Raw genomic sequence first — 14,704 nt, forward strand, 5'->3', positions numbered from 1 at the left:
GAGAGAGAGAGAGAGACCTAGACGGCGCCGTGCCGAGTCGAGAGGTGAATCAAGCCGTGGCGAGGTGAGGCGAGTCGAGCCGAGCCGAGCCGCTACACAGACGATGGGCAGGATTCGGTGGAAGGGCACACGGCCGGGGAAAGATGCTTTTAGTTTATTACCTCGAGGAAATTACGCCGGCGAGTCCCCGTCGGCCTCGTTATTTTTTTTTCTTTCTTCCTTTTTGCTCTTCTTAAGGCCAGCAGCGCCAGAAGACGCGAGTCATCGCGACGCCGCGCGCGCCGTCGCGGCAGCGCTCGCTCGCTTGCGCTTAAAATCCGCACCGCTCTTCCTGAAACGCACAATAATGTGAAGCTCCGCCGCCGCGCATTTTGAGGAATTACATATCTTACGCCCTCCGTAACGCCGAGGTATTTCGACCGAGCGACGTGTACAATCGCGCTGCGCTTTTATCCGAGAGAGAGGATTTTATTCTCGGGGAGAGGGCGCGACGCGGTTCTTTCTTCCCTCGGAAGGGAAGAGCATCGAGAGCGGAGATTTACATTGAGAACAGGTCATATCTCTAAACCATCTTTCAGACATGAGAATTTCTGTTTATTAAAGAGATGCCTGCATCTTTCACGAGCTACTCGCCTCGCAGACGCGATCCAGGAACTTTGAGTACTTCTCATCATTAAATGAAGCACCGTCGGTTTTACGACCGACGGTCTTCCTCGAACCGCCGTTCGTATACGCAACAGTTTAACAACTTGGAATTAAAAGAACCGATAAATATCAACGTCGTTCCCGCGGAAGCGTTCGCTTCCTCCCGATTCCCGCGGCCGTAATGCGTTCCTTCCACGACGGTTTACGAGCGTAATCTATCCTGTCGTGTCATCGGAACGCGCATTATGCACAACTTGGAAACTTTTGCGCGCGTTAGGCGCCTCTCGTAAACGCGAACCGGCGGAAATTCGCCGAGTGAAATTAGGCAACCGACTTATGGTCGTTTGTGTAAGCGTACTTTTGTAAAACGGACTGTAAAAGATGGCAATTGCGAGCTCTCGGACAGAATGGCTCTTCCACCTCCAAACTGTTGGAATCGGTTAAAATCTAATAATTTGTGTAACAGAGCAATAAATTGCCTATGCTATAACCAATTACCGTGTTTTATATTGCTTTATATTGAATATCAAACAAATATTTTAATAATTAATATATCGCTACTATTAAAGAAATTATCTACAGAAAGTGTTGCAATTTTTTGAAGACAATCAACAATTGTGATAAGAATATACAGTATCTGGCCTAATATTATTAGACGTACATTTTTTAATATTTATTGATTTTCAAGAATTAGATTTACATATTGTATTAAAAATATATATACCTTCTATTTTAGAAAAATAAAAAAATTAATATTGTTGAATACTATCAAAATTGTGTTTTTATGAATTGAAAACGTTAAAAAAAAAAATATGTAAAAATAAAAATATTGCCATTTTCGTTCACTCAAGATGGATTTATCCAAAATTCGTGCGTCTAATATATAATATAGCCAGAAACTGTATATAAGAAATTCATTTCTAACAATGAAGAAATATATAGGTATGCGCACAGACATGTTAAACTGATCAAAGAGTTTCCCGTCTCCGTACATGGCGAGAACGGGCTGAAATTCCTAATTCACTTTAATTAGCCGTCACCGCGAGCCATCCGGACCAGCTGGTCGGAGGGTGGAGGCTGCCTGTCACTACCAACGGCAATTTTCCTTGGCGTCTGAGATCGCGTGGATTATCAGAATATCGGAAGATCGACGAGGCGACCGCCGGAGATGCCGTTAATGTAGCCGGAAATTACGAAAGAGACGGCTTTTATCGGACGTGCGGCAGCGAATGCGGCAGGTGCGGCGCTGCGCCTCCCCGCGCGATCGTCGTCTCTCGACGACGGGATATTGAAAGCGGCCGATATATAATCCACCGCTTCCCTCCGCGCGAGAGTCATTTCGTGTCAAGCCTGACGGAGGAAACTTAAAATCGCGATAAGCACGTCGAATGTATATATTCGATGTTTAAAAATGTTACGATGTTAAAAATGTGAAAGCATAATTCGCCATTATTTGTTTCATCGTTAATTGCTACCGTTCTTCTTAGGACGTATTCGTGCAATTAAAAATTTATTCTGTAATTCGGAGAATTCGATTTTAATTGGATTTAATCCTCAATTATTACAATCAAATTTATAGATAATGTTATTAGAGAGTACGCCGCGATCGAATTTGGGCTCGCCACGGCGACGGTTAAGCGGAGATTTTGGAATTAAAAATTAATTAGATTCTCTAGTGCGCGCCGCGGAATTAAATATTCCATAATCCGACAGACGCGGATCGATGCCGAGTGATCGACCACGTCGCGGCCGGGAAATATCGACATGTCGAGGTGTACGGCATTTCCGGCGATCGATACGGACATTCGATTTCCCATAGACGTTGAATGACGGGACAGGAAAGGGAGCCACCCCCTCCCCCCTGCTCCCCGCGCCTCGTCGTCGCATATCGCGGAGGACTAATTGGACCGCGGATGTACCTAATCGAACCTAATGCGAGACCGTGTCTCGGGCTCCCGGTAACGGGCCATGAATTATCGATAAGCCGCAAACGTTTCCGCGCACCTTCCACGTTCCCCCCCCCCCCCCCTCGCTATCAATGAAGTCGCACGTGGTGAACGGCCGTTTGGTGCACGGCCCGCGAAGACAACGCTCGGCCACCACCGCACCGATAACGGGGAGCACGACTCTTCGAGCACCGGCTAACGTGACAGATAGAGATACGCAGTAGGTAGAGTCTAATTAACCCTGTCGACACGCAGCCAGCTGTGCAAAATGCACGACTGTTTGAACAGCGGTCGGAGACGGCCATGTAAATCGTATCACTCGCGCAGACTTTGAGAAATGGAAAAGCGTAAGCACTTGGTGTAAAATCTTTAAAAGTGCCGAAGCAAATAAAACGCTTCACTTCGACACGAAAGAGAAAAATCTTGATGTCGTGTGAAGAATATATTATACGTCAGAATTTTATTTTTTTATTCACTAATGTTTATGCTTAACGCCTTCGTTTAATAACGCATCTGTATATAATTCGCGTGCGTGGTTTTGACATCCGCTGTAATTCGTCCCTTTGCAACTACAATCTTGACATCGAATTTTATCCGAAGAAGATGCGCACGTATCTCAGAGGTTACCGTAACCATTCTCGACTTCAAAAAATTGAATTCCGTTTTCTTCAGAAATTCCATTACCCCGCCCAATGCAATCAAGCGTTGATTGTCTCGAGGTGTAATATCGGAAGGGAGAGGGGGGGAGGAGGAGCGCACGGAGTACGCTTATACACAATCGCCGTAGGTAAAGCCCCTAACTTGCGAGCGGGGGGTTGGTCCGATCCGTCGCTACACGACAACATCACGTCCCGATACAAAAATCCTCCATTAGCAAAGCAAATACCCATTGCCTGTATTCTTTCTGTCCGTAGACACGGTCGAACAGCGAGCAGAGATGGATAAGATTGAAGGACCTCGCCCTAGAGAGCACCGGCCAATACAAATGCGAAGTCTCCACCGAGGCGCCGTCCTTCGCCACCACTTATCAGACGGCCAATCTGACGGTGATTTGTAAGTATCCATTCCCTATCTTAATTATATCACCATGATATACCCGGGAAGACTCTCGTCGTTCCAATATAAGAAACACAGAATAAATACAGAATTAAATATAAATCAATTTCCATTAGGTTTTATGCGTCGAAATGCGCGTGCTTGTATTTTCTTTCAGTTTTTCTTCTATCATATATTTATATTATTTAAACATATTCATAATACAAATTATGCTAATTTTATAATCGATTAAAAGTAGCTTACAAAGTTTTTAATGGATTCGATCCTCTCCTAACTTATAATTCTTCTACGATAAATCGGTAATCGTGTGATAATATTCTGCTGTTACGCATAAAATCCTACACCATCTCATTAATTCACGAGCGCCAAACAGAGTCTCTCTCTCTCTCTCTCTCTCGCCTGCCTGTTTGAGTTACCGCCAACAATATCTGCCATTATGGAATATTTATGTATACCTGTGCGCGATAAACTATTTCGGGTAACGCCCGCGTGCTGTTTTATTGTAAAATAGTTGTCCACCGGTTTCGCGCCACCGACCATTCCGCACATCCTCGCGCCATTAATTCGTGTCTTGGATGCTCACCCATCCGAATATACTTTTTAATTATACATACGCATTTGCGACTCCCTGTTTCGTTGCTCTATACATATAATAATATTAAACGACACACGTACAATTAATAATATTTTTCGATATTTTGTAATACCTATCGCAGTTGTATTATCACAACGTTCGCACAGGAAAACGTTGGATTTATTTTCTTTCAATAAAAGCTTGCTCTCACAGTGGTTGTTGCAATTCTTTTGTTTGCGATCAAAAATATATTCTGCGGATTACGTCAAATATTATATTTTCGGAGCAATCCACATCACATATATCTCTATTACTATTTATTATAATACGCAGTGGTTAGTAGACTTGCTGGAAAATCTCTTTTTTTTTTGTATTATTTGACCGCATGAATTATAAATGTAGATTAGAGAAAAATTCATTGCAATTTACTCCAAAAATTTGTCACAGGCGCGTGCATCTTTTCGCGCGATTTTAATAATTTGGACATTAATAGGCAATTAAGTGATAAAAGCCGCGCGCGTGCGTGGCCAGCCCAGCATTTTACGATAACACACTTACGCTGATTTCGTTCGCGTTTCCGCCACTCCCGGCCGCCATTAAATCTGTATGTTTCAATTAACCGTTTAATTATGTGCATTATAATTCATACGCGAATCACGTAAAATACGCGGCCGCCCGCCCCCGCGCTTATCAAGTTTCCCCTCGCTGAAAATCGGTCATCGAGCGACACTAATTTACCCGATTCAGCAACTCGAATAAAATCCACCGACAAATAAATCGGCTAAATGCCACGATTTTGTCGCGCGGCCGCGGAAGAGAAACCGGGCATTATCGTCGTTATCGTTCACCGCCGAGAATCGATCAACGCCGAAATTTATCTTCGCCTCCGCTCGCGGTTCGCGAGATTAAATGGTCGCCGCCATACGAACGCGATCCCTTTTTCTTTTTCCGGTAACCAGGGTATGAAAGCCGGTTTCGGGGGCGACAGGTGCCCGATGAATAGGCTCCCTCGAAAAAATAACGCGTCCGCAATTCTGGGCTATCGCTCGCGGCTTTCGATTCTTGACCGGGCCCCGCGCGTAAATCATCCGCGGAGTGACGAGACATGTCCAGGATAAAGCACTGTATACCTATCGAGCAGGACGAAACTGCCATATCATGGATTGGACGGTGAGGCTGTAAATCTGCGAACCGGTGAATGCCCGGGGGTGGACGACTTCGCGGAAATAACTTTGTCCTTTATTTAAACATTGAGTTCCGATATCTCGATGCTGCGCTTGAGTTAATTTGGAGTATATATTTTTCGCAGATTTTCTGTCATTTATTAAGAATTATATCAGGAATTTTTCAACCAGTTGTCCACAACTCAAGTTAACAAGAAAAAATGTACAACAGGATAACATAATATGATATAGTTACTCTTTAAATCTGAATCAGTGCATAGTCACTGATTATCGATGGTTATTTATTGAATGCATCAATCCCAAGTATTTCTCTGGTAATCAGTAAAATTATATAGATTAATATTAATAGTTTAATTATAGATTATTAGTGAAATTATAGTTAGATTATAGGTACTGACTCAATCAGTGATTTTTCAATACTTTTCCACTGATTCAGATTTAGAGAGTAAGCAAATTGTTACCTTGAATGAACGTTTTAACAAAGGGAGATATGTGTAGCGATTTGACCAATTGTACAACGTTTTAGAGAACGAGACGGAAAAAAGCGAGAGCGGGGGATGGGGAGGGGGAAGAGGAAACGGAAACTGAGCAGAGAGGAAAAAAAGAAGCGCGTAACAGCGAGAAGAGAACGAACTGTTCAGTTCTGCGAGCCCTGTCGACTGGGCAAAATTTGTTTCTGTCCGTGGCGAAGGTGCCACAGGAACTGCTCCTCTCCCCCGCCTTCCCCGGTGAAAAAAGTTACATCGTTTATCACGATACATCATCAAAAAAAAAAAAGGTCGAAAAAACCATATTCGCCTGCGTCCCGTCGAATATTTTCGCGAGAGTGGCGAGCCTATCTCCGCTCTCGATTCGCTCGAGTCCGAATTTGCTCGCGCAAATGTCGCGCGATGTTACGATCGCGCCCGCCGATCGAATGCAGATTTTTCGCACGTCCCGTGACTGCGCGTTCGATTGTTTTCTCGCGAGCACATCGACGTTGTTATACGTCATATACTCGAAGTGAAATTGATCGAGCCGTCCAACGGCGACGTCCGTGAATGGAACGGAATAAAATCTTTTTTATGTAAGGCTCGATTTTTCGCGTGTAAGCACGTCGATGTGTATTGAGGTGCGTCAATTTTCCCCCTTCCTCCCCCCGCCCCTCCTCTCGAAACAACTACAGCACGAGCGTTGCGATGGGAAATAGTTACGCGAACGCGGCCTGTAACGAGAAAAGAGTTTTCGTAAACACGATGGCGGTTCGTGTTGATCGATACGGGCGGAAAATTACGGAATCGCGACGTTTGCATAAAGTAATTGAAACGGCGCGAGAGTGCTCGCCGACTCTCCGCTCCCGAAACACAATGAAAAAAATTCGCGGGAGCGCCCCTCGGAAACGCTTTTCGCATACCATTCCGCGTCGGGATTAGTTTTGCGATGAATGAAAGACACGTAATTTGTAAATGGCCTTTGTGTCGGCGCGCGCGATATTAAAAAAAGCGACGCATGTGCAGCGAAAATATTATTCGGAGATGAATTCTCGCGAATATTGCGCGAGATCTTGCGGGTGGAGGAGGGAAGGGGAAGGGAGGAAATATAGAGAATTGTATGCGCTCGCGGGCTCAATTATATGTGCCAGCTGTTCCTTTACGCGCGGAAATTGTTCTTTATTAATTCGAAAAAATGCGAGGCGCATCGTCGCGCGGACCGTTAATGGGGATTTCACCGTTGTTGTTAATACTTGCGAGTACTTACGGCGGAATTATTAAAGACAAGGAAGTCAAGTGCACGCTTCATTTCGCCGACAATTTGCGAGTAAGAATTTAATATCCGCTCGTACGCAAGAGCGTTTGCCTTGGTAAAAACCGGTTTACCGAGGCAAACGAGCATAATTTATGCAGTTGCGAAAAAGCGCGACTATTTCTCTCTCTCTCTCTCTCTCCTCTCTCTTCTCTCTCTCTCTCTCTCTCTCTCTCGTCGAGCCGGCGCTTTATACCCTTTGGGGTCTCGCTGATATTTCTCATAATGAAGAGTACATATGACCGTATACGCGTATTTGAACAACATATGAAAAGAAGAGCATTCCAGAAAAAAAAATGTATAAAACGACTGGAAAAGCCGCATATATCTTCGTATATATAACGCGAGCAGCTTAATGAAGCGTCTTTCTGTCTGGTTTACTAGCTATTCTCCGCATTTCCACGACCGTAAAAAGTCATCTGAATGGAAACATTGCAAACAAATGTTCCTTTTCAGTGTATGTCTATTGTTAAACATTAAGGCCGGCTGTACGTGCTTTATTGCTACAACAGTTATTATTTCAGTCGCTAATTATTATACAGCCTTGATCAAGTATAAAGCATCCCCCATAAATTAACGCAAATATTCTATATTTAATGAAAAATAAATTAAAAGGCAGTTTTATTGAAAAATAAATTTATTTCTGTAATGATTTTAATATTTTGTTAAACTTCGTTTGGCTTTTATTGCTGCCTTTCCCAAGAAAATGCAATAAATTGAGGATGCTTAATAATACTTATGGCTAAGGCCGTATAAATGGATTTTTGCGGGTATTATATGTACACATTGTGAACCAGAAAACTAAGACGGTTGAGAAATAGCTGAAACAAGTTAGCTTCTTTAACCGAGATATTAAACTTTAAATTAGTTACAAAACCGACGTTCCGTTGCATTCGACCATCCAATTTTAACACGATTAATTACTTCAATTTCGTATTCATATAATGCATATGAAGTACATATTGCATGTAACACAATTTTCATCGCGCGTACTGCAAGGCGGCGCTATCTTGGCTATGTAATGAAAATTCAGAAATCTCATTAGGATATCGCGACGCGAAAGTGTATCGTAGATGCAAAAACAGAAACATCTATACTTAATCTGGAAAGCATATCCGCGAACAGGATGACGTTTTCTCGAGAAGATACAGACTCTTGGATTATACATGAGACGTCATCGAGAATTTGATGTCCCCTCGATCGTTCGTCTTCCGCGACACCCTGCCAACTCTTTCGCAATCTCTCGATAACATAAGTCGACCGACGAAAGCAATCAAGTCGGATAAAACCGCGATCTTTTTTATTCGATTATCAAAGCGTTTAAATTCATTTATTAATCAAAACGCGTTGCTCTTGTCTATTACATTTTTTTAAATGTATATTTGTTTAAATTTAGATATAATATCATCGATATTTTGCAACTCGCATAAATTTGCAGAAAGAAATTCTTTTATAATCTAAAATAATATCTAATAATTTACTGATGTCTCTCAAGATTTTTAATCTTTAATATAAGGAATTGAATTTCAGCATAAATTATTGTTTTCAAGATTTTTAATCTTTAATATAAGAAGTCGAATTAGCATAAATTATTGCGATCAAAGATCTATTATTAAAAAGGCTAATTTATGGCAAATTATTATCGCGTGCTTATTGATTATAATTAAGCGCAACCTAATTAGCGATATATCCAGCAGCATGTACAGTAATAATGTCAGACCACGCACAATACGGTCGATCGATAGCTCGCAGACAATGCCGGAAGTAGATCATTTTCGTTATAGATAGAACAATTTCCCATTATATTGCAATTCAACAGATCAAGCCATTCTAATATTATACGATTATACGTAATTCTACGTGCGCATTCAATACCTCAATTTTTTATTCTTCATATAGACTCCCAATTATCAGAATTAATTGAAAGGTACGGTGTTAAGAAAGAGATAAAATGGAGCATAATCTAGCTTCCTTTTTTAATTCTTTCAACTATTTTTCTTTTAAGCTTTCAATCTTTTTGACTATTTTTTCCTGTCTGAATGCCTGCCTTTTTATTAGATTGAGCTATTCGGACATTCAAACATTTTTTTAAGCAATACTCGGATAATCATAAATCTTCGGTTAAAAACCGTACAGATAATCGGCTCTTGTAATCGCGCTAGATTTTGACCGAACTTGCTGTCGTGTTGCAAACGATTGATATTCCTAACAGCAAACTAACGGCGAACGCTCGGAGAAGCAGCGCGTTTACGTGGTTTTTATTCCCACGCGACGTCCGAACGTTAAATCTTCGCGTAACAAACCGGTGGTTTGAACGGAAGATTTAACGGAAAACACAGAGGACGAAAGTATCGATGCGCGTTCACCCGTCGATTGAACGAGCGTCGAGTATAATTCCGGCGAGGTGCATAATTGGGATGCAACAAACGCGGGCGTTACGCACGCCGCGACGAGCAGCTCGTTGCGCTTGCGAATTGATTACGGACACTCGATTGGTGGAGGATGTACCCTAATGAAAATCAGCCTCGATCAAAAAGGCAGGCGCGGGGTGGGACGATTGGGAGGGGAAACGGGAAACGACCTCGCGTACTCGCGTGCGCACGCGGATTGATCATTTGTGGCCGACGCGTGATTGCTTAATTAAAGCCGATAGCACTTCCGCGAGTACAATACTGTGCGCGCGATTTCGTTTCGGTAAATGCCAATTTAACCCTTTCCATAATTCGTGCCGACTGCCCATCGTCGAGGGGGGAGGGAAAAAAAAAGTTATTTGCGGCGTGACGGAGCGATGAATGGAATCGCTCTGTGCGCCAATAAAAATTGCCGGCTATATAACCATTGTTTTCGGATTAAAAGATTAGTATCACCCGTCAGTCTTGCGTTTTTTTCGCGTTGTGAGGCATTTGCATTAATTGTTTGCCGATCTTCAACTTATTATGCATAACAGCGTAATGAAAGCTTAATATCCGCCAGAAATAACGGGCTTTTGATGGTAAAAAAATTTACAAATGTGTGCATTCAATTAATACATTACCTCCTTTCTTTTTTCATATTTAATATTATATTATAATAAAAAAATTTATTTTGTACGATATATTACTCTCAAAAAAACTTTAACAATAATAACGCCAGTAGCGAATAATAATAATAAAATTGATGATAATATAATAATTTTTCACAAAAATAAGGTGGCAGAGGAGACGCGAACGAACGTTGCGATCTGTGAAAAATGAGGGGAAAGAGGGGAGAAAAAATCCCCGGTTAAATTGCATCGCCCGTTTAGTTGAATGCTCACATGACCCAACTATCACTTTGTTATTATTTCGAACGGATTAATTTATACGGCCTGTGTTCATTCTCTTTTCCTCCTCGCTGCTCAAACAGGCGTGCATCGTCATTCCCGCGCATACATGCTTTTCCTCGCATCTCTATTACCCTTGGCTGAATGTTAATCGCAAAACAACTTCCGGCGCGGACTTTATTAAACCGTATGCCGTCGCCAGATCACGTGGCGTGGCGGGCGTAAACCGTGGCACGAAATCCTCCGTTCGTGTCTAATTAAGCGAACGCGTATACGCGCAATAAGCGCCGAATTTTGAAGTGGCGAAAACACGGCTACCGAAAACTGGGTATATAGAGATTCATTTACCGTAGATATAGAAAGTGAAGAACATGCAGCGCACGATCAGCGGTATTCGAGCGAGCGAGCAAGGTGAGATCTGTGGTGTTATTATTTCTTTTGTCTCTGTTTAAATTCGGTATTGATTTTTTTTCGTTTAAAATTCATATCTTGCAATGGACTGCATCTTTTTATTATTATAAATATTGTTACTGTTATTACATTACTGGAACATTATTGTAACTTGTGTGGTACAGTAAAAAAATATTTCATATTTGCACGATTACCAATTTAACTATAATAATGTATATAATCATTTTCGGTGTCAACTGTATACATTTGTTTGGTAGCACTATAAATATAATTATTATAATTACTAACATTATAGCAGTAATAAGTTTGAAAATAGAGCTCCTAAGCATAATTATTTTACCATGTAATAATAGTCACAAATACCAAACTTTTCTCTCAGTGTGTATGTATGTTACATGCTGTATGATATCGAGCATACTTTTCTCAACGCAAATGCTCACCTCGCTCATCTCGTTACCGCGGCTCGAAATTTTATAAGTAAACCACGCCAATAAGTTCGCCCGAGAACTCGCATAAAAACGTCTGCGCCGGCTTATGCACATACACATGACTGAATGTTCTCTGCCTGAGGAAAAAGAAGAAAAAGAAGAAAGAAAAATGCGGCAGGAGCACGTAACGCGAGTGTGCATGCCGAGTCGTATAGAATCCACCATTTACCTGCGTGCGATTCTGCGAACGGCTTTCGGGCTTTTCACGGGGAGGAGGGAGGGGAGGAGGGTGAGAAAGAGGGCACGTTAGGAGGCACGTATAGAGGAGAACCCTCCGGGTCGGGGAGGCGGATTTATTTAACGAGAGTATAAATGCGGATACGCTACAACGCCGCGTTCTTTCGCCGCTTTATCCGCCGCATATCACCGCGATAAATTAGACCGGCGTGCGCCATTAATTAGCTTTACGCTCCGGAAAATATTCCCCGCGGGCTGCGCCTTCTCACTGTCTCGAGTGCGGCCCGTGCCCCCTCTACCCCGTACTTCCTCCTCCGGAGAATATTTAAATCCCTCCCGTGATAAACAGGAATTGTACGCGATACGCAGAGATTAAGAACTGAATTAATTCAGCGAGAGTCGTGCGCCGCAGTTATATAGTTGTGGAGTAACACGCCCGGCTCTCTGTTTGCCGGCGTAATAACCGAACGACATTGTTACCAAAAGTACACGCCGCACCCTGGCAAATCGTAACGTGCATTAAATGCAATAACGAAAATGCGCTGCACGATATCGTAATGAGGTTCTAACAGTGTTCCAGCTTTTGCGAAGCGCGCGGCTTCGTATAATTTAATAATCGATACGTGGATATTGATTCGTAGCGCAACGCGCAATCGTTACGTCATTATCGCGGCGTTATCAGATGGGATCAGTTAACGATATTGCACCGATATTAGATTTATGCAACTTGTAATTATCCCCGGACTTGTGCTATTAAGTTAATGGAGTCGGAGTTATATTAAGACGGATAATGCAGGTATTCGGTATACAACAAGTGGCATAATTAAACTACCTAAACTTCAATGAAACATTGTGAAATTACAGTGCTCTCCCGAAGGCTTGCCAAAAGATACACGCAATGAGGCTATTATCCGACTTTCTATTATATGTATACACACATAGATACACATATATATTTTTCATATATAATTAATTGCAGTCTTTTTGAAGATATTTATAACATCGCGCTTAAATAAAAAAAAAGAAGGATTTAATTAATCCTAATAATACTGAAATAATTTAACTTTCATATGAAATTTTATATTTTATATTTAATATGTTATCAAATATGTACGTTAAATTATTATATAGATATTTTAGTTTTACAGATTCATAAAGCTAAATTTTCTCGGTAATATTTTTTTAAATCATTGAAAATTTAATAAAAATAACCTAATAAAGTAATTATATTATTTTAATTATATTATTTCAATGATATTATTCTTTTAATAATATATGAAATGATAAAACATCTTGTCTCAATAATAAACGAGTAGAACTTTAATAATAAGAGCGAGCCTCCCTTCTCGCTGATAATAGCAAAGTAATTAATCAGTATTAGCTCCGATCGATTGAACTTTTGCATGAAGTATCTTGGCGGCATTTCAAAAAGGCGCAACCATAAACAAGTTGCACGAGATAAACGACGACTAGATGGGAATTACGAAAAGCTACGTGAAAAGCCCCTTATCGATGCGTCCTGACCGGCAGATTCTGTCAGAGCATCCTCGTGGCTTTGAACGATGAGTAAAAAAAAAAAAGAAAAAGTAGATGAGTCTAGCCCGAGTTCTTTCTTCGTGAGACCATCCAGACGGCAGTAATGTGAAACGTGGATGGCGGAAAGAAATTTAGATCGCAGACGAGGAGCCGAAGAACGATCGTCGGCGCTCAGAAGCAAGTCCGTTAGATCGCTTACCTTCGATAATGATGAGACAGAATTTCCAGCGGGTACTTCGTTGCCGATATATGACGATCTTCCGTTAAACTTTACTTAAAACACTCGATCTGAAAAAGAAAAATAGGCGAAATCAGAAGAAATGATAATGAGTATTTTTATAAATTACTTGTGTTCAAATTTACGATTAAATCAGAGAAGCCATAGCAGCTTGGAACAAGCTTATAACGGAAACTACACACTCTGTCATACTTATGCAGTATCAAAATCAAGTACTATTATACTTGACCTTTTTCTTTATTAAAAATATGAAGTTTATATTTTTCTCACTGCAAATTAAATTAAATGATTAGAATAAGTTAATCTAATAAATTCTCAAGGTTGATTTCATCTGATTTCTTCGACGAAAATTCGAGTTGAAAAATCTAACTCGAAATCTCCCAGGGATAATCAAGAGCGATGGGCGTTTTGGGAATGAGGGTAAAGTGTACAGAAGACTCTCGAAACAAAAGTACAAAACTGAAGAGAATACAAAGACAGAAGAGAGAGAGAAACAGGGAAAAACAAGAAAGCATCTGTCAAATACAGCGCATGATGACAAAGGGAACGCATCGGAACGATAAAGGAAGAAAAGACGCTGGTGAAGTAATGGCGGGACGGTTCAGGATCGAAGAAGAAATGAGGACGGTGTGAAAAAGGTGCGAGAAACGGAAGAAGAGAGGGGAAGAGAGAGAGAGAGAGAGAAAGAGAAAGAGGAATAGATAAAAGGAGAAGTTAGGCCGCGTAAGGATGGCCAAAAGGATTTGGCGTGCTGCCAGTACCGGTCAATCGACAGTAGATAACCTCCAGACTCATCCTGCGCGACGAGAATTCTGCGAGTAAAAAGCTTACGCCGCGGAAGAAAAGAGAATGAGGGAAATGGGCAGGGGTGGCGCGGGGGAGGGGAGGGAGGAGGATAAAGAGGAAAAGCGATATCAAAGAGAAGCCAGCTCGCAAGTCATACCGAGGCTTCAGCCTCGATACGTCTCTCGAGCTGACTTCTGGGCCGCTGCATTAAAATATAGCAAGCAGTGACGCGGCCAGATTTCGCGACGACTTCGCAAAGTTTCACTTGCGAAATTTATACGACTAACGATATTACGCAACGTTGTCATCGCAATTGAATGCCATAAATTAAGAAAGATCAAGAAACGGGACTTAAAAGAGCGAGGAGGTCGATTTTTCCAAAGTTTATATCCAACGAGCGAACTTTCACGGAAAACTGAATTGAATTATTAATTATAAAATTAATAACAATAATTGGTCTTTTTATAAGCTGGAAAAATTATACATCGCAGGTGAATACAAATACTATGAAATAATTATGAAAAGTCACGTGTGCCAGCGCGATTCACGAAAATGTGTTGCAAAATCTGCCAGATTAGTA

At 41.5% G+C, this 14,704-nt stretch overlaps 1 protein-coding gene across 1 annotated transcript in view; it reads left to right on the top strand.

The window, feature by feature from the left end:
- The window catches only part of LOC105455189, a 96,087-nt gene that overhangs the window by 31,257 nt on the left and 50,126 nt on the right, over nt 1-14,704 (top strand). The window contains exon 3 of the mRNA XM_011698309.1: nt 3,506-3,644. Coding sequence (XP_011696611.1) covers nt 3,506-3,644 — 139 coding nt within the window. The remainder of the gene's footprint in view (nt 1-3,505; nt 3,645-14,704) is intronic.

The sequence above is a fragment of the Wasmannia auropunctata genome, unplaced genomic scaffold (assembly GCF_000956235.1).
Source record: "Wasmannia auropunctata unplaced genomic scaffold, wasmannia.A_1.0 LD335921.1, whole genome shotgun sequence".
Taxonomy (NCBI): Eukaryota; Metazoa; Arthropoda; class Insecta; order Hymenoptera; family Formicidae; genus Wasmannia; species Wasmannia auropunctata.